Source organism: Nesoenas mayeri, assembly GCF_963082525.1.
Source record: "Nesoenas mayeri genome assembly, chromosome: 1".
NCBI lineage: Eukaryota > Metazoa > Chordata > Aves > Columbiformes > Columbidae > Nesoenas > Nesoenas mayeri.
The window spans coordinates 161,712,150-161,733,953 of record NC_137541.1 but is presented as its reverse complement, the minus strand read 5'-3'; the positions used below and the strand labels follow the sequence as shown (position 1 = coordinate 161,733,953).

General features: G+C 35.7%; 1 protein-coding gene across 1 annotated transcript in view; it reads left to right on the top strand.

Moving 5' to 3' along the window:
• GPC5 (glypican 5) overlaps positions 1-21,804 on the top strand; it is a gene marked incomplete at both ends in the record, with an annotated part of 657,041 nt that overhangs the window by 209,991 nt on the left and 425,246 nt on the right. The window contains one exon of the mRNA XM_080347059.1: positions 15,729-15,849. Coding sequence (XP_080203185.1) covers positions 15,729-15,849 — 121 coding nt within the window. The remainder of the gene's footprint in view (positions 1-15,728; positions 15,850-21,804) is intronic.

Genomic DNA, 21,804 nt, shown 5'->3' with positions numbered 1-21,804 from the left:
CTATCTTTAAAGAATTTAATATTTACTGTGAAGGTTTGCTTAGCTCATATATTTGTTGGTTGTACCCACAAAGGTGAAGAATGAGTTTGTCTTTTTAAAGAAACATTAAAAAATGGTGCTACATAATACATGCATGCAAGAACCATTGGGCCGAAATGTTGTGGAAAACACTGATATATTCTCAAATGTGGTTTTATGCTTTCATATGTCCCCTGTACTGTGATGTGCTTTGTATATAGTGTTTATGTTATTCTTATTTTGTCTGATATTACTAATGTGCATCTAAAAGCTGCTTTTGTGGTACTGATATGATTTTGTCTAACAAAATTTGAAATGAAGGATACGTGTCTTAATAGGCCAGTTAAAATACCTTCCTAGTGGCTTCACAGACAACCCTTCAGCCTTCTCCAGATACTTCAGTTGATTACTATGCTATGAGCAGCTTTTGAAATTGGAGCTCTTCATGCATATGCCATTATCTTTGATTATGACTTTAAACCTCATATTCTTTGTAGTTTGTCCTGAAATACTTTAAAAATTACCCATCATGCATATCACTGAGGGTAAAAGTGTCAAAGGTGAAGGTAACCATATTTATCTTTTGTATAAGCTAATTTAAGGATCAGTACTGAATGAAATGTTTACTCAACTGTAATTGATAAAGTACGGCATTCTAGAAAGCACTTCATTTCCCATAAAGATTAAGTGACACTAGCACATAACTGTCATGCTTATTTCTATTATTTAATAGAATACAGCATGCTGTAGAGCTTCTGACCATAACTCTGTACTTGCTCTTTATGTGAGCTCTTCACTGTGCTCTGAGAGGAGACAATGCAGGTATTTTGCAAATCAGGTAACACACACGTGTCCAGAAAAGATGCTGTGAAAAATAAAGTTGTGAAATAAGAAAACAGTTATGGGTTGGTAGCTGAACAAGCTTCTAATTTGTGAGAAAACTACTTTTCAGTAAAATGCCTGATATCTTTTGTATAAAAATGAAACCAGTCAAATTGTATAGTAATACAGTTGGGGACTGATTTTCCTCCCACACAGATGTACAGTGAGTAAGCATGCTTGTGTAAGTGTAAAACTAGTTCAAATTAAGATAAACCTTGTATCTCCTCAAGATAATGTTATATTCTCTAGGATTTTACAGTATTGAACATAGGAATGGATTGGATAAAAGCATTTTATTTGTGGGAAAAATAAAACAAAACAAACACAACCCCACACGATTAACAGTAAACGCATAGGAGTCATAAAACATTTAAGATGAAAAACATCATGTGTTTGATACATGTCATCGATTCCTAGTTTACAGAAGCATCATTCATACACATTTATATAAATTAGGATGATATAATAAATCCAAAGCCACAGAGATGGATTGGCCTCTAACACTGATTTATTATTAATTCCTCAATCTTTTGCTAACTCCAAGTGTACTCTGATGACAGAGGAGGCCAGTAAAAAGCAGCTTCACTGCTACAGGGAATTTCACTGTTTAGAATAAACAGGAAAAGATCTATGGAGTGGCTCATGTCAGTGAATTTGCTGCAATAGCATTTCACTCTTGGCATTGCACAGTGACTTATGTTGATTCCTTCATTTGACCTTTATTTGTTGAATGACCTCTTTTCCTTTTGTCAATAATAATATTGAGGTTTATTATCTGCTTGACAGTCCTTCTCCATATCTTAACTGTCATTTTGTGCTATTTTTCCATAAATTACCTCAGAAAAAAAAAAAAACAAAAAAAACCTACTCAATAACAAAGAATGGATTGTGAGAGCACATCTTTGACATGATTTGTAGTGGTGTAGTCCTCATGTGGCTGTGTGGTAAGTATTGGCTGTGCCAGAAATGTGTCATGTATGAATCCCAAAAATATCAGGCACATTCCAAATTCCTAGTGGATACTTTGATTGTGCACTGAAACATTATGTTGGACAAAATACGAAATGTCAGTCTTCTATCTCCAAGGTTTGGTGTCCTATATAAAACCATAGTTACATGTCTCTTTTGCCATTTCCAAGCAGAGGTATTTTAATGTCCTGTAGAGGAAAGAGATTTCTCAATTTTAGACTAATTAGACTTGACAGCTTTGTGTTTGCACGTTGTTTGAATAGTGTTTCAAAGATAATTCCTTTTGTTTTGCCAGCTATTTGCTATAAAACTTTATATGCTTGCTTATGATAATTAATATTTCTCATTTCATTGCTCCATTAAATGAAGGTACGGTAGAATTATTAAGGTTGTAAGAAGATTTCAAGGATACTACAAGAAGAAATAAATGACGTTGTCCTTATCTATCTAGATTTAGTGTGCTTGCATATGTCCATATGTCTGCTGTTTGGTTATTTTCTAATGCAATAATAATAGTAATAATTTATTTTCTCAATTTTAAACCTGTGAGTTACCCAAAGCACCTAGTTTAAATGAAATATTTGTCTCAAAGATCACCTTCTTTTCTTTTTTTTTTTTTTTTCTTTCTTTCTCTTCAGAGAAGCTTAGAAGCTTGCAATTACTGGAACACATTTATTTGTTAAGCTGCATTACAGATTGATAGAAGCTCCTCAGTTGCTTTTTCTTTTGCCTCTGTGGAGAATTTGGAAATTGTTGGGGTGAGGAATTTCCCCCACAAGTGTGTGATGCTTGACAGAGTTTAAGTTTCTGTTTGGCAGAACACAGCTGTTTTCTGGGTTTTTTTTGGTCTTGCTCTTTGTGCTGTTTGTTTTGTATCACATACAAGAATAGTGTCTCTGGAATTTAGCAACATACTTCCGAGCTTTGTTCACACAGATAATTATTACAGTTGTCACTATTAACTGACAAAGAGACTAATTTCTGTGGCATTTTTCATGTGAGAATTATTCAGAAGTTCAAGAACTTTTGAAAAAGTGCAAAGACTAAATTTTGAAGCAAAAAACCCCAAATTTTCTGATGTTAATAACATGACATAGAAATTTTCTTTACAGTAGGAAATAACAGTAGTTACAAGGAAATATACTTAAGCTTTCATGACATATGGGTAGAATTGTTCTAGAATTCTTTGAATTAATGTGGACTATTTCATTCAGGTGACACCCACAAAAAAGGAAAAAGGAAAGTCAGCAGGAAAATATGGTATTTTAAAAACACTATATATAACCTTAGCTTGAAATAAATTACCTTAATGTTAAATGCAAATCAAGGCAAATTTGGTGTGTTTCAAACCTGTCATAACTGTGCTACTGATAATTTTTGAGTGTGATCAGAATTTGTTTACTGTGCTAGAAGAAAGCTTCAAAACATGAATTTTCAGTGTGTAGATCATACCATTTCTTCTAGGGAAGAAAATTTAGCTTTAGCAGTTTTCATTTCAGTAGAAGCTGCATTCTTTGCAAAAAGGATGATCTTACTTACCAGACACACACCCTGTACCTAATTTCAGATGCTTAGTAAAACAATCATTCTAAATATATATTCCGAACATAGCAGCTGGAGAGAAATTGATGCTTTTGGAAGTCTCCAGAGGGAGATCTGTCTGCCTAAAAAAGCCTTCAGGACATCTAGTTATTTCATTAGCACTTCTTATTGCTTATTAAGAACTCATTTTTAGAAGACACAGCTAACATCAAAACTATGATGAACTAGCTTCTAATCACTATATATATATACATGTATGTATATATAATCTTTTAATTTTTGATGGTCAAATTAAAATAATGAAGCATTGATGGGTTTTTATTTTGAGCTTTAGAAGAGCAATTGTAGGGTTAGGGCATAATGGAAATTATTGAGTTGATAGATTTTGTGCTATACAAAATAACAATGGCCCAGGTCACACCTGGTAATTAATTAAAAGAGATATTCTGAAAGCCTCTGTAATAGTTACTTTATTACATACTTCACTGTGATTCATAACCTAGTTCCAAATAAGCAAGTCTTTAATGAAATACCTATTAAAAAGGAGTGTTCCAAAGACATGCTACTTACTTGGAAAAGCCCAAAGGCTGACCTGTTATATTTTACTTTAACAGGACAGGCCTAGTCAATGAAGAAAAATTAAATACACATATTTTAAATAGACATGTTTTAGCCTTAATAATTACAGAAACATATTCTTGTCTGAGATACGAATAAAACAACTTTTATTCAGTTGTTTTCCACGCTTTATATTTTCTGTATATGCATCTTTTTTCAAATATGTAGCGAATTACAAATCTAAAAATAAATTCACATTGAAAAATTTAAAGACATTTGTTTTCTTTAAAATGAATGTCACTCAATTAAAAAAACATTAGAAATGTGTACGACAAATGCAATCTGTCCTGGAGTTACCGAAAATACTGTCTTAGATAATGAGGTGTAAAATATTTAATGGGTTTTCTAAGGCTAACTTTGCAGTATCTACTCTTAAAAAAGCTACATAAGACTTGACAAATATAGCCAACACACCTGCCCAAGCATTAAGTGTTTTGTTGGGTTTTTTTATGGTTGCAATGATTCTTTGATTTGTTCAGCTTAGTTAATTAAAATTCACACCACTAAACACTCTTGTGCTCCAGACCCCTGTACATCCAGACCTGCTGTACATGTTTACTTTTTACCTGTATTCAGATAATCGTTAATTTCCCAATTAACAGTTATCCAGAATTTTGAAACGTCCAGCGGAGATGAAGATGCTGGCAATAGCAGGTGTAAAGTAGCAATTATCAGCAATCATAAAGCAAGCAAGCTGAGAAGGAGTTATGAAAAATCACATCCCAAATTTGAAATAAAACAAAATATAGTGGGCACACTGTGCTATTTCAACATTCTTAAACACAGTGAGACTATATCAATACAGGTGCTTGCTTGTAACTTGTAAATGCCAGCAGCCTAACCTGTGAAGTAATTTAGAATTCAATTAACGTGAGAAGCTGAACAAAATAAATCCCTTAGCAGTGCTAGTACATGAATGCCTTTTCTAAACTAGAACACGAAAACAAAGAAATCCAGTTTGTGAAGGAGGAGCATGTTGCAAAACTGCATCTTGGTTACTGTGTCAATGCCATTTAAAGGAGATTAATACAGGAGAGGAAATACAATAAACAAATAGATTAAGTGATCTGGTCTCTTGCATTTTATATTTTGTGTAGCTAGAGCTTCCCAAAGAACCCACAGTACGTAAACATCTAGTTTCAAACTATTTCCCTGGTATTTCAGTGCTTGCTTAAAACAGTCAGCTGACAAGAATCAGCATTGCTTAATTTACACCAAATTAGTTTCAAATGCAGAAAATTAAGTCAATGGAGAGACTTGTCCATTGTTACCAGATGAGGAGTTAGTGCTTGTGGTCTGCTTGCACTCATGGAGATTACTGTAAAGCTATCAGTTAAGATTTCACCTTGAGATGAAATACTGCAAATGGAAGTGAGAATCCTATTGCCACAAAAACACAGAAAGAATAAGCTTTTTCAGGCAGTGTCTCTGTACAGTTGCAGCAGCTCTGAACCACCTGAACCTTATACAGCAGTATGACTATCTGATACATGGGAGTATTTCAGAAGTAAAACAATGCACTCCAGTGGTTAAGCCCTTCACAATCAGAGCAGTTGTCTCAATCTCATGATCCTGTAACTTGGCAAATTAATGTAAAGATTCCTGAATAGCTCTTGATAAAGTAAATAGGGTCAAGCACTGAAAAGCCCAAGAAGGTGGTAGTAGAATGTGCTGGTAGCAGCTGGAAGACATACACCAGGATGGGGCGAACAGCTGAACTTGCTGAAGCCCAGAACCAGATTTCTTGGGAGAGGCTTGACTGCCAAGATGCTTAGGATTGTTCTGGAGATTAGCATTCATTGTGATAATACACCTTTTATTACTTTAATCTCCCACTTGGAACATGGCCCAAGTACCTAAAAAAAGCTTGAAATAGCAGTGAAAGAAACAGTAAGACTGAATCCTGCTGACTGTTCTCAGTTCTTCTTTTTCTGGGTTTGCTTGCTTGATGTCCAGATTGAGGGGCCAAAGCCAATTTTATGAGATTCAACAAGGCCAAGTGCTGGGTCCTGCACTTGGGTCACAACAACCCCAGGCAACACTACAGGCACAGGGAAGAGTGGCTGGAAAGTGACTGGCAGAAAGGGATCTTGGGGGTGTTGGTCGACAACCGGCTGAACGTGAGCCAGCAGTGTGCCCAGGTAGCCAGAAAGGCCAACAGCATCCTGGCTTGTATCAAGAATAGTGTGGCCAGGAGGACTAGAGAAGTGATTGTCCCTCTGTTCTTGGCACTGGTGAGGCCCCACCTTGAATCCTGTGTTCAATTTTTGGCCCCTCACTGCTAGAAAGACATTGAGGTGCTGGAAAGAGTTCAGAGAAGGGCAATGAAGCTGGTGAGGGCTCTGGAGCACAAGTCTGATGAGAGGCAGCTGAGGGAGCTGGGGCTGTTTAGCCTGGGGAAAAGGAAGCTGAGGAGAGACCTTATCGCTGTCTGCAACTAACTGAAAGGAGGTTGTAGCATGGAGGATGTTGGTCTCTTTCCAAAATAGCAAGTGATAAGACAAGAGGAAATGGCCTCAAGTTGCACCAAGGGATGTTTAGATTGGATATGAGGAAAAACTTATGCGCAGAAAAGGTTGTCAGACATTGGACAGGCTCCCAAGGAAGTGACTGAGTCACCATCCCTGAAGGTTCTTAGGGACATGGTTTAGTGGTTGACTTGGCAGTGCTAAGTAAACTGTTGCACTTGGTGATCTTAAAGGCCTTTTCCAACCTAAACAATTCCATGATTCTATGTCTTAGTGAACCTGAAAATATTAAAGACAAAGTTAGTACATCTGTCTTATGCTTTTCTTCTGCATCATCAGGAAACAGTTCTAACCTAGTTGTCTCCACACTGTTTCAAGCTTACAAAATACCAAAAAAAAAAAAAAAAAAGATTATAAACTGTTATTGAATGTTAATTTTTTTGCCAGTAACTGTAGGAGGTGACTATCTTGACCTGTGACTACATTTTTGTCTGCAGAAATTCCCAGGACTAGAAGGACAGGCAGAAACATAATTTTCTAGAAATGTACATAGATACTTACTGAGTTTTCTGATAGTCTGGTCTGTAATGAAAATAAATGTCAAGTCTGTAGTGACGCTGAGTTAATTAGTTTTCATTTAAAGGGGTAATTTTCGCTAAAAAGAGAAGAAGAAACTATGGTATTTGGTGGTGGGTAGTTTCCCTGTAAACCTGTCATTGATGGCATGTCAGCCAATCATGACTGCTTAGTAGAAATGTTTTCTAAAATTCATGGGACATTCTCTTGTTGAAGCTGGGATCTTATGTAACCAGAATTATTAAAAGTAGGAAAATAGAACAATTAGACAAAGACAGTCATGCATGCTAGACCCTTGTTCAGACTCTATGCAACTGTGAAATCATAGTAAGAGACTTACGGCATTGAGAGACAGCAGTTCCCAGGTTTTTGGAACTGCCTGAAGAATATTTCTCTGTTGGAGCGATAAAGGACTCAGCAAACAATTCAATTCAATGTGAATCACGCTAAAGCCATTTATTACAGAAACAAGCCTCCTTATATATGCAACTATATTCTAATCATGCGTCCACGCTCCAAGCATGGATTCGCTAAATGAGTATCATGGACTGTCCATGTACTGGAGTCTCACTGATGATATGTCCAACGATTCACGTCATGCCAGGACCCCGGTGATTGAGGAACGCCTCTCTTTCTCACAGCAGATTCTGTTCTCAGCTTCTCGAAGTGGCCTTGAGATTCCTTTGAGCCTGACTAATTCAGCAACAAATCTTTAACTATCAAGACCCCTCCACATTTCTCTTTTTTAGGGGGTGATTTTCTGTAGGTTTGTCCCATAGATTTGAATCCTGTCAAACCTACAGACAATCAGTATAATGAGACAGCCCTGGAGGGAAAAAACCTTGATGTTTAAAAAATTTGCATGTACATATACTTTTTGTAGATACACTTGTTCATATTTATATATATATATATATATATATATATATATATATATATATATATTTTTTTTTTTTTCCAGGTAAAACCACACCTTGTCTTTGAGTGTAAACCAAAATCAGTTTTTTTAAAAATATTTGCCTGTTGTGAATATTCTTCACGGTTATGTAAGGATCTTGGCCCTCATTAGCATGACTAGATAATACTTATTTTTCTGACCTAACAATATGGGGTTTTTTGTCAACATTTGGAAGGTATTTAGCAATTTAAAATCTTCCTGTGCTTGAAAAATGCAGCTTTTCTCTATTGTAGAGGGTCCTACTGGTGCATTTTTTAGGTAGTGTCAAACCACGCCTGAGAGCTCATCTGGATTTTTCATGATTATGCCATCCTTTTCTTGGCACTAAATATATTTATGTCACTATGTCACAAGTTCTTATTATGTTGAAGATGGAAAACCACAGGATAGTTGTTTAACCACTGGTTAGTTTTTCTTTGGTGTTTGGTGTTTGGGTTTTTGTTTGGTTGGTTGTTGTGGGTTTTTTTTTTTTAATGTGATGTTTCTCTTCATAAATCATGACACTGAAGAACTTTATGTCAGATTATTAGAAAGAAGTCTAAGTGTATCTCCCTCCTAATTTCCCTTTACTGATGTATCTGCTTTCCACCGCTAGTGAATTATAGCACTGTCTGTATGTCCTTAAGACTCACTGTAATTCTATAGGGCATGTGCCCTGATTTTACTTGTGTTCTTCAGTGGCAGGGCTGTGCCATGCTGCTGTGATTCAGAAGCCATGCTGCTGTATTTCTATGACCACATTAGAAAACCTTGCTTCAGTGATTAACTTCAGGTTGTAACTGGGCAAAACATATCAATCAAACCAACCAAAAAAGGAGCCACAGACTTGAAAAGAGCCCAGAATTCCAGAATGAGTTTCTGAGGACAGATGTGGAGGATATTTCCAGGGGCTATGTTGTGCAATGGGCTACCCACTCTGCAGGTTTGGATCATGCCCATCCTTACTCCCTATCAAAACTACTGACTCTTCAAGCTTAGACTGGGATCTTGAAATACTTTGTGAGCTCAGCAGTACTTGTTCCTAGTAGGTCCAATTGTTCTACGTGGTTCCCCAGGCAACATTTAGGCATTTTAACTGTTAGTTACAGTGAGATTCAACTGAAACAATTGTACTATTTACAAATGTTAGTCTGAGTGAAGCTCTGAACTTAAATGTATTTCTGTTTCTGCTTGAGTTCTCGTTCTAATGCACATCTGTATACTACAGTTCCACTTTCAAAAATTGCAGGAATTTCTGTATGAAAGCACTGAAATACATTCTTTCAACTCAACATTTTTCATTTATTTCCATAATTCCATATGTTTCTTCTTTTTTTGTAGTTAGATAATTGGTTTCTTAAAATAGTTCCTTATTAGCTATACGAAAGGCTGCCCTAAATATTGTTGGCTTTACTTGAAATTAATCTGTTACTAACCAAAAATTTATGTTCTCTTCATACTGAAGTAATAGTAGAAATAAGTAGCAGCAAATTTAAAGAACAGCAAGTATGAGGCAAAATGCTGTTACCACTGGGAGTTGAACTCTGGAGGAATTTGGATCTGGATCAAAACTTTATGGCCTAGACCCATTCCTAGAACTTTTTTCTTTCTGTATTTTTTCTATTTTAGGCTCATGTTACTCTACAAAGCCAGTGTGAATGAATGGGAAATCATGAGAAGTTGTTAACAATAAATACAATGGATCAATATTGTCATCACAATATCATATAGATTATTTGTGTTGAAGGGATATAGAAGTACAGATCTGCCTTTAGCACTATGTCCAAAATGGCTGATTCTTACAGCAGTTAATACATTTATTGTTTCTAATAGCTTTTCCAACTGCATATACCGAGAAAGCAGTGACAACCAATAGAGGATGATCTTCTCCTTTAACAGACATATCAATGCAATCAAATGTAAACCCTACCAACTGTGTTCATAGATACAGTAGAGAGTAATAGGAAATTCCTATGAATATTCATATATTGAGCTCAGAAAATGTGCACCTTGTTATTCATCACTTTAAAACATGTTTATAGAATACAAATGTATTGGTACTTGTTTTTTTTCCTAGTGTTGATGAAAATGAATAGTACTTGGGGACCAAGTCTGCCTATTAAAGTGATGTGATACATTACCATGCTTACACAGAAATGAGCACAGATGGCGGGTCTATTACTTCTCTAGCAAGAAATTCGTCATTTTTTTTTCCCCAGGATTCAAGTCTAAGCAACACTTGCTCAAGTCAGGCTACCTCTGTGGGCATACTTAAAATGTTTTTTTTTTCCATTGCTTGTACATTAGGAGTAAAAGAAACAGAAAGTGATTAATGCTGTATTAAAACTTTATAATGAATGAAATCTCTCAAACCAAGAATCTGAGATTTTTATATTTTCCCCCGAACTAAAGGGAAACATATTTTGCATGTAAATAGAAGTCTACAGGGATGAAGTTTTGCATACCATGCTCTGATTCTCAATAGGTCATTTAGCTCTGATGATTCATCTAGTCCACACTAGAATTTTTGAAGACATTTGTTAATTAAACACAATGTTATGTGGAATATAAACCAACAATTTATAAGTACGGTTATAATTTTTGTATGCAAAAGATATCATTTCAAGTACCAAAAGATCAGATTTAAAAAAAAAGAGTTTGACTTCCATAATCTTACTTTTATGATAAAAATCAATAAGGCAATTATTCATAAGGCTTTGTCGATGTCTTATTATACACCTGAAGAAAGAAGAAGGGTTTTCAACCAGCCTTGTCACTTGTCAGAGCCTGTAATTACAAAAGACTCAAAGTTAAATGATAGTTTGTAATGTCACTTGATCAGAGTCAGATAACCTTTCAGTGAAAGCAAATTTAATATGGTTTAGGATTTCAAATAACATGAAAAAATGTGAACATATTCATTCATTAACTTCAGTATGTTGAGTGTATTCACATTTGGGGTTTCTATATGGACACCACCATCATTTGGCAGTGCAACTTCACATGAAACGTGTTGTTAAACATTTATGCTGTGAACAGGAGAGAAAAATATGACAAAAAGCTCATGGGTCAAGATGTGGACAGGGAGATCACTCAACAACTACTGTCATAGGTAAAACAGTCTCAACTCTGGAAATTAATTTAATTTATTACCAATCAAATCAGAGTGGCATAATGAGAAATCAAACCAAATCTTAAAAAACCTTTCCCCCACCTCTCCCTTCTTCCCGGGCTCAAGTTAACTCCCAAATTCTCTACCTCCTCTCCCTGAACAGCTCAGGGGTACAAGGAATGGGGGTTGCGGTCAGCTCATCACATCCTGTCTCTGCTGCTCCTCCCTCCTCAGGGGAGGACTCCTCCTCACACCTTACTCCAGCCTGGAGTCCATCCCACAGGATACAGTCCTGCATGGACTTCTCCAGGGTGAGTCCTTCCCACAGGCTGCGGTTCTACACAAACTGCTCCAGTGTGTGTCCCTCATGGGGTCACAGGTCCTGCCAGCAAACCTGCTCCAGTGTGGGCTTCCTGTGTGCTCACAGCCTCCTTTGAGTATACACCTGCTCTGGCGTGGGGTCTTCCATGGGCTGCAGGGGGACAGGTGGCCTCACCATGGGCTGCAGCATGGGCTGCAGGAGAATCTCTGCTCCAGTGCCTAGAGCACCTCCTGCCTTCCTTTTTCACTGACCTGGATGTCTGCAGGGCTGTTTCTTCCACATTCTCTCACCCCTCTCTCCAGCTGCTGCCACGCAAACCAAATACATTTGGGGAAAATCTTTATAGGGTATGTTCCTGGGTGAAAATTGGCATCCAGAACCCGAATGATTGATTTCAAGACTGGGTACTCCATGAATATAAAGTTACTAAAAATTTTACAAAGCTTTTGAATTCTGGAGAGAGAGAAGTAGCAACAGATAACATGGAGGTTGTTACTACCAGTACCTAGTGATCTACTAGTTGTTCAGTGCTAATAGACTTAAATTTGTGGTACTATGAAGCACTAGCATGCTGCTTGTCATTGCTTGGATGCACGTCACCTGTGCTTCAGCTTCTTACCCTTCCCCACTGTCAACTGGAAAATGCAAACCCCCACCTCTGAGCAGTCAGCAAGGATACAGTTTGGGTAACTAACATGAGTAGGTTTCTTCTGAGGGAAGTGACTGGGTGTATTTCCTTTCTGAAAGGAAGGTGGTGACTATAATAAAGAAGAAAGTGCTTACCTAACTTTCAATTTCTTTACTAAGCTGCGAGTGCAGGCAGAAGAATGGGCATGGATATTCCCAGCCTAAAGCATACCCACTCATACTGTACACCTGCTCTCTGTGCAGATACTTTTCATAACCAAAGTGGGCAAAGAGGTGAAGGTTAAGTGTTACAGGCCGTGTTACTGGGTAAGAACATCTGGACTTTGCCTTAGTTATGAGAACTGAGAGAATATTTAAATGGATTTTGGACCACTTTCTGGGATAACTTTAAGCTTCCAACCCAAAATGGCAAATAGCCATTGGGCTACACAAGGTTGTCAATGCTGAAGATATGTAAATCTGAAAAAAGGTTTATGTTTTACATGAGAAACAAGAATCAATCTTTGCCTAGAAATAAATGTTAAAATTAGATAATAGAGTTCTCTACCTGGGGAGAAGATAGTATTTTGCCTTTGAGACCATATGAAAAGAATGACTATAACAATGATTAAATTAACAATAACAATTACAATTAACAATAACAGGTAATGATAGCAATAACAATTAGCAATATAACAATGACTGAATTAATTGCTAACACTTTTAAATGGTAAGTAAATCCAATTATTCCTTATGAGTCACAGCTAAAGGGGAATCTAGAGGTTGACAGCTCTACAGAGGATGGGGAACACAACTGAAACTCCTAATATGTAGTCCACTCACAAGACAGTATTACTTTCCCAGTGACTTTCCCTCACAAAAGCATGTTAGTCCTATGGTAAATGCCAGCTGTGCCAGGGTGCGGATTTCATTGTGGAAATAGATGAAAATGAAATGATGGCCAGCCTTGAATGAGTCATTGTCAGATATTTCCCGAATGAGCTAAATTAATACAATTGTAGCCTAGGCAAGTCTCAGCTTCTGTATGGTTTATTTCTCCCAGCATGGTTAGAGAAATGAGTATTGTCAATTGAAGTAAAACCAGGAAAAAAGGTATTATTTTTCACATAGTTATGCAGTTCACAGGCAAATTATACATAGTCGGGTTTGCAGCATTTGAAATAAGGTGTTAATTGAAGAATTCTGAGTGACAGAAAGAGAGAAAATAGGTTTTGCATGCTGTGAAACAGCAAATGGGAGCACTGTACAGAAATGATAACCATAACCTTTAAGATTTTTTATAGTGTTATAGTATGAAGAGAAATTTCTGTGTTGCATTAAAACGGTGTGTTGAGTTAAACCACTTGTCCATCTGGTGAGTGCAGTATTGTTCAGTTGGAAAGGGAAAGGAAGAAATTCCATATGAATTATCTATTTTGATTCAGACAAATGACTGTGAAATAAGGATTTTTGAGGAAAAACTTTGAGATTTTATTTTTTTCCTTTTTAATTCTTAGAAGCTACTAGAAGGTTAATTTACCTTACTCAAATTACTGCATTAAGCATTCCCTCAACTCTAGCAGGAAGGCTGCAGATTTTGTACACACCCCTATAAAAAGCTCTACCACCACTACAAGACAGCACAAAAACCTGTCCTCTATAAACCAAAATACCACTTTTTGAATAATATGAGCCATTCATATATTCAATGTATTCAACAGCACTATGAAGGTTTTTTTTAAACTCATTTCAACTACCATGTTCCAGTGAACTACATGAAGTACATTAAGCCTTGCTGTCCTGATTGTGCAGCATTAACATCTATTCCAAGAAATAGTATGGCTAATGAATCAGTAAAAGGTTCCATAATGGCTTTTAAGTAATGAGCTTATTATTTTTAGTTTTTACTTTTAGCTGATAAAATGTGTCCTGAATATTGGATACAGCTGACTATTTTCTGGAATGAAGAATGAATAATTCTGGAATCTTTAACTTGTGATTATGCCTAGGTGATCATTGTGGTATCTTCATACATAATTGAATTCAAATTTGATATTATATCTGCTTCCAGTGAACTTGATTGCATGCAGAAGATATAGAGAGTACACTTACCCTAAACAGAACATGCAGAGCTGTACGTTGAAGGTCTACAATTTTAGTATTTACTGTGTGAAACTAAATGTTTTAAAAGACTTGAGCAATGAAAGGCTGCTAGGTCTTGATATCTTAAACATAATGGAAAATTTTGTTAATCCTTAGAATTAGTTCACTTTTGAAGCCTTTTGCAGAACATGTAGTCCAAAAAGCATCCTCTTGTTATTCCTAAAGGAGCTACTAAATTTTGTCATGCATATAGAAGGCAAATTATGCTTTCTGGGACTTATGGAAAACTTTTTAATGTATTTTTTTTTATGACAGGGTTAATTTATACCTATAAGCACAGCCAATGTCATTTTGGGGATTGTTTGTGGTTCTGTATATGCTTCCTTAGAAATAACCTCATCTCACTTAAGGTATTTAAGCAAAGATCAAAGACAATATATTGTTGTTATGTGGCAACTTTCCTTGAATGAACAGTGTTCATTGTTTAGCATACATGGAAGATTGTCTGCAGAGCTAAGTGGACCTGCAAGGTTTTTCATAAAACAGATTCTACAAAATTTGAATTTGCTGTGTTATCTACACTCATATGCAGCTCTAATAGGGAGGAATTAGGTATTTCTTTACTCCATTCCTGAAAGAGTTCTTTCCTTTCTTTTTCTTATAGTGTAACAGCTGGCAAAATATTTTTGAGACAGAGATATATAGATCTATACTCTTGTAAAGTATGCAGACAAAACCTAACATATGGAGGGTATTTGCATAATGTACAGTATTTGTGATGAGAAGGTAGATATCCATTTTTTCTTCCATAACTTGAGTATTAAATATAACACAGAAAGTTGAATGAAGAATTTCACTTTAATAAGCCACAGAACTCTGCTATGTCCTTAATTTTTGTCTCTGTATCTTGATTTTTAATATACTAGAAACAATATTCTACTTACTACAGCAGTTCTTTCTGAAACATGCATATATCTGGCTTCTACTGCTTTTACATATCTATTAAGTAAATTTTTACCTACTGTGTGCTTATATCAGTTATGTAATGCTAAATAATTTATGCACAATTTGGCTGTTGTCCTGCAATGAATATTCTACCTACATGTGCATTCACAAAAACACTAGGAAACTTCAGGTGTAGTTCTGAACACACCATGTGTGTGGAATCTGGAGTTTAAAACCGTGCAATTTCATGCATTTAGGCAATCACAGTATAGTTTGTGTTTAGCAAAACCAAGGTGGAGGACAGTCTTTGCACACACAAAAAACATGTATAGACCTGAATGTTTCTTGCTTCAAAATGTACATAACTCTTTGGTTATTAAAGTTTGTAGTAAAATTAAAGCTATAATAAATAATACAGCTTTGTGGAATGCGGTAATTATATTATGCTGTATTTCTTTTCTGTGAAAAATATGTGCACAAAAATTAATGCATCTTATTAAAGTAAAATGTTGGTGCTATGAGAGTTAATGAGAACTAGGAGATGACTCTCTGAGAGTAGAATAACTTACTAAACCATTTTTTTGTGTGTGTGTTTGTGTATTAAACTAGCTATACTCATCGTGTTGTTGGCAGTGGAATCAAAGCTCAGTCTGCAAATCCAGAAGTAAGAGTGAAGGGAACAGATCCTGTAATAAGTCAAATTATTGACAAGCTGAAACATGTTATTCAGGTAAGCTGCTTTTACCTATAGATAATAGTACAGTACTAAAGACCACTCTAGTAGTGAAAGTATTAATTTACCGTGCGTTAAAGGTTAATTCTTAATTCAAGTTACTGTTCAGTGCACATCAACAGCAAAACACTACTTGCTCTCTGTCTCACTTCAGTTATTAAAAATGATTTAGTTAAAAGGTTTGCATATGGTAGACAAGTGTAGGAAGTCAGACTCTGGCAGCTGGGCCATCTTTAACTCTGAGTACCACAGCTCAGCATTGCAGTGAGTGTACAGAAGCACAAGCAATATAATTTAGGGATATTTACTGGGTGCATATGTTTAAAAAAAAACATTAAAACATAATTTCCCTCTTTGCTAAATCAAGGTTCTTTCTTAAATAGTTTTGCTGCAAGGCTTTCTGTTTAGATGCCAGACAGAAAAAGTAGAAAGTTTTTACAAGAGTGACATGCTTGCTAAAGGAGTTGGTGTTCGTTACCTGATGTGCATATCTGTGAGTTACTAAATTTAAGGCTTACAAGGCAGTCAATTCCAATATGGTTCTGCACAATCGTAGCATATTAATATGTTTAAAGGATTACAGATATGTTTTGTTATATGCTGTATCTATATACACAGAGAGTCAGAACTACAGGACAAAAACCTGATTCTATTGAAACCAAGTTATTTTGCTGACAACTCTGTATTTCATTTTAATATAAGTTTCCACTCTGATTTCAAAATTCAGTGATAAGAAATCTTCTACTGGCATTTCATATCAGTGACCCATCTAATCCAGTATCATCTCATCTGCACTGATGAAAGGAGAGGCTGCTTAGAGAGGGCATGCAAGCTTGGCACCTTTATGGTCTCCACTCCCCTTTTCCACCTTGTTCTTCAAGTATGAGAATTAGAGATATTAGACAGATCTTCCTTGCCTAGTGCATTCAGTTCCATCTAAGGACTTGCTTTAATTTTGTTTTTCTATCTTATTGGCAGCTTTTAAATATAGTTTCCTAAATGGTTTCTGAAGTTGAAGGAAGCAAGACATTCTAACTTGACTGATAGCTTCATTATAAACTCTCTTGGTTCATATTTCTCTAATTGTGAAAAATAATTGTTCTCTGACACTGAAGGAAAGAGTGGTGAAGTAGAAAAAACAAAAAAAAACCCACTCTCCCACCCCCCAAAAAAAACAAAAAAACAATAGTTTTGGGTTTTTTGTTTTTTTTTTTTTTTTCTGTCAGTAGGGTTGTTTTCCGGGAGAAGTGGCATCCAGATTGAAGCTCAAAGGCAGTCATTATTCCTTCCTCCTTAAAAGAAATATCTTTTATAGCCCTCCAGCTTCAACATGCTTTTATCTCTCTTTATTAAAATGGTGACTACAATGGTGAGAAAATGAATACCGTTTTCCCTCCAAAGAGATGCTATGACTTAATTAAGAACTACAAACTATTGTGCAAAGAAAAACACTGCAAATCTTACTGGGTGAGTCTCAATGTCCTTCATCCATCAGGAATGCCCTCTATCTTTGATATTAAATCTGAACTGCACAGTTTATTGTGTTGTTTTCCTCTAGAGACTAGGAGTTGTGTTGTTTCTTCCTTGAGGATCTAAAAGACTGGAATAGAACAATTTCATTATAAGGTATTTCATTTTGAGAGCTTATTTGCCCTAGTCCCAAAAGGCTAGAGTCGGTCTTGGGGAGAGGGACATATAATTTACATACTGCAATTCTTCCTAACCTCCAAATATGTTCTCTTTCTATGGGATAGTTTTTTTTCTTGCAGCTCTGAGTACGGAAATAGGGTCAGGGGATAAAAAGAGCATCAAATTCCTTAGAGACCTGACATATAACTGCTTTTCCTTAGATAAAAGGGCTGAAGAAAATGCAGAAAAAGCTTTTTTCTTTACCATTTACTGCTTGGGAAAGAAGAATGGGGAGCATAAATTAGATATTCAAATACAAAAGATCACCTTTTTGTCCTTTATGATATGAAAAGGATGTATCACATATTAAGTTTTTGATGGACAGATTAAATAAGGGGAGCTTAATGGGTTGTGGTCTTGCCTCAGAGATAGACAGAGACATACTTAAGTCTAGTACTCTATCGAAGGTGTATTACTGCTCTGTAAAAGTTTAAATAGCTAATTTAGTAGAAAGTCCTGCTTTTCAGAACTAATAATTCCCGAAAGCTGTAAATGTTTGTATTCTTTAATTTAGCTTTAAGATGACACAGATTGGCAAGGTGATATATAACTTACTATTTATGGAAGCAACTATGTATATTTTTATATAAATTTCATGTTGCTGTAAGCTTGTTTGCTAAACAAGCACTTTTCTGTGATTTAGTTGTGTTTTGTAAGTAGCAGTTCGCTCTCTGTGTTAGGAGAAAGGAAATGAGTGGTAATTCAGGTTTATATAACTTTTCACATCAGCTTTTAGACAGTTCAAGATGCAGCTTTTCTTTCTGTCTCATGATGCCATGACAGGGTATGGTCCTTCCTTCTCAACCTCAGTCAGAACTCTGTGTATCAGTGGTAGATACAGACTGATTTTCTTTTGCTTGTACAGCCTGTCATGGTTCCAAGGCCGTAAGGACTGAACAGTCTTCACCATCTTGTAAATATCAATACAAAAAAAAATAATCAGAAGCTTTGGTTTTGGTACTTTTCACAGGGAAAATGGTGAAATGCACTGATATGTAATTTAATCAGTAAACCTGTGGCATTTGTTTGCAGCAGGGGTGAAATTCAGTTCTTTAATCAGGTACCTGCATTTAGGTGTTTAAGCTTCCCTTACATGTAGATCTAGTCCATGGACCTTAGAGAGTAGTTCATTTGGCCATATGTAAACATATGCTTCAGGATAAGAAGAATGGTAGTTCTTTAGTTCTGCACAATATAAAAGGAGCTTGGGTACATTGCCTACATTGTTGGCATCTACACTGTAGATGCTTGTGTTTAGGTGTCTGGTCTGCAGGACTTCACTCTTGTGTCATGTTTTTGAGCCCTTTCCAAGAGGCTGTTAGTTTGAACACACAAACTGGTAATGTATTATTTTTTAAAGAGAAATATTTAGCATATACAAACATTTACATATACATACACATACATTTGAGGAGCTCTTAAAAAATCTCATTTTATGACTATACATTATTTCCTAAGAGTTAAAAAAAGATGATTGAACTATAGAAGGACTAATTTGAAGAGGATGACCAGTTTTGCACTTGGTATACATAATTTTAGTTAGATTTAAAAACATGTCCTGATTACATTTTGTCCTTCGAGACCAGAAAAAAAGTAATTCTCTCTAGTAAATCCAGGGTAGGAAAACTCTGTTAGAAAGCTTAATGGTTTTCTGAAATGTTCTTTCCTCTTTTTTTATCAAAGCAGATGATCCCTTTTCTCACCAATTACACTAAATTTCCTTTCTTATTTTCAAGAATCACAGCATGAGAGCAAGAAGAAGTGAATATTCTGAGATGTACAGGGAGAGCCCATTTAAGGGACGGTCCAGTGGGCTCTCAGAAAATCAGACTGTACATATTTATTGTACAAATTACTAAATATTATGGAATAGCAAAAGAATAACAAACATCTTGAAGATCCTTTCCTGCTCATATTTAATGTGTGCATAAGAAAATAGATCAAAGACTATTTTGCCCTGCATGCAGAAAAGAACAGATGTCTCCTAGTATCTCCTCTTCTCTTGCCAGGTAGATATACAAGTGCATAAAAATCCCAGGCAAAAAGTTTGCTTTAAAATACATAAACATACAATACCTAAACATACTTTGTTTTCTGGGATCTATTCTATTAAAAATTTAAAGCATTGAAATCACATGTTGCATAAGTGATAGTATCACTTCCCAGCAGACTGTAGTTTCTGGGCACTTCTTCTGTGTGAGAGACTCAGAGTAATCTTCCTTCTTTTTCTGTAAATAGTGGATTTACCAAAAATCAATAGAAATTTTTGATGCCATTGGACCTTGACTGCTATAAACTCCACTCTGGACTCCACAGGTTTGTATTCACAGCAACAAAGTGTAATTAGAGGAACTAACATGAGCTCTGCTGAACCAGTCAATGCTTGACAAAGTCACCTTATTTTATAAAAATCCTTATTTGTACAGACTGGTGTTTTGGAGAGTTTTAAATGATGGGCTCTTCTTCATTCATTTATCTTCACAGTAGGCAAACAATGCATAATCTCTCATGTACTGCAATCTGCAGCTATCACTCTAATAGGCAATCATGACAAGCAAAGTCAGTTGCATATGGCAGCAATAATAATGGTAATTATTTTTTCTTTCTTCCTCTATAATTTAAAAACATGATTCATTTGTCTTTTCTGCAAGTGCAAATACTGAGGTTATGGAGTAAGTATGATATTTTGGCGCTGTGATTACAGGTGATTTGGTCTTGGTCATTTCAATGTATTTCTTCTTTCAGAAAATCTCAAAAACATACTGCTTTTGAAAATAATAGACGTTACTGGAAGCTTGTATTGACAGGTGAAATAAAAAGTTCTTAATTTTATGAAATCTTACCATTGTAGAAAATACCCATTTGTCTGTCTGTCTGAATTAAGCAGACCAAATCTCCCTCTGGATGTCTCCAGAGGCACCTGCCACTCTGTGGACTGCACTGGAAATTTAAACGCTTCTATTAGGATAAATTATTTCCTGTTTCTGTGTGCAGAAAAAGATGTACCTGAATTTATTTGGAAGGGATCCTATCTTATACTGCTATACCACTGAACTGCTAGCTGATATACAAAGAGTAATATATGCTTTCTCCACAAAGGGCTGAAAACTGTCACTAATGGAAGTGGCACCTATATCCTTTAAATGAATAGAGGTCACTACTTCATAAAACATTAAATGTAGGTGACAATCTATTTTTTCCTTTACTGCTGGTCATTAATATGACATGGTATGCACTGTGTTTCACCAGGCCATCATTTACCCACTTACATATCTCAAAAAGGTTACAGAAATAGTGAGGTGAGATTTTGACACTGATTTGTCATACTAACAACTAAACTTTCCAGTTGTGTTTTTTTTAAAGCTTTTATCAAGGTACCACGGCGTGGGCAAAACAATATGTGTTTTCATAAGAGCTGTTTAAGTACATATTGGAAATGGTGATGCAATACCTTATCTCAGTCGTCATCCACACACACAAAGAACCATGTTTTTAAATTATTCATATGCAAGATGTGACACTTCCAATTGTGCTTCCTTTTGATCACTGATATCAAGTTTGTGCCTTCTTTAGTGTTATGCTAATCATCTAATAGTTAAAATCCCTCTGCCTCTTAGGATAGTTCAAACTGCTGTATAAATTTAATGAATTATACATTCTGATGACTCTGATGACTGAAATGCAATTCTTTCTCATGGAATGAGCGAATACTCAAGAGTACAGCATTTAACAATCTCTGATACTGAGGGCCTGAGTTTGATACACTCTTCGGTAACATACTCTTGGAGACTTATTTTCAATTTTTTTTTTTCCCTTTTTCTTCCTTTTATTTATTTCTTTATTTTATTTTTTTTTTTAAATTTTGTTGATACTTTGTATCCTGTACTTTGCACTGTTCAATAACAGGTAGCCTGTAGAGGTAACTGGGAAGTAAAATTTCAGTCCAACAGCCATTCAACATTCACTGGTGTTAGAATTGCTTTCAGTTGCATTTGCTCCTAAACTTTTTACTTATTATTTTTGCTGCAATAGGAAAGACTGCCTCACAAGTTTTGTTTTATTTTGTGGGGTTTTTTTTGCTTTTCATATTACAAATACTTAAAAGTTAGTTTTGTTTTATATTTTGATTTTACTACCTTTTCACTTTTTAGTTTCTTCCATAGTTAGAACAGTCCTGTAGGTACAGAATAGCTCAGTATCTTGATTATGTTATTTTTTTCCCCAGTGATTTGTTGGCTCTCCCTTTCGCATTTGCTATGTTGC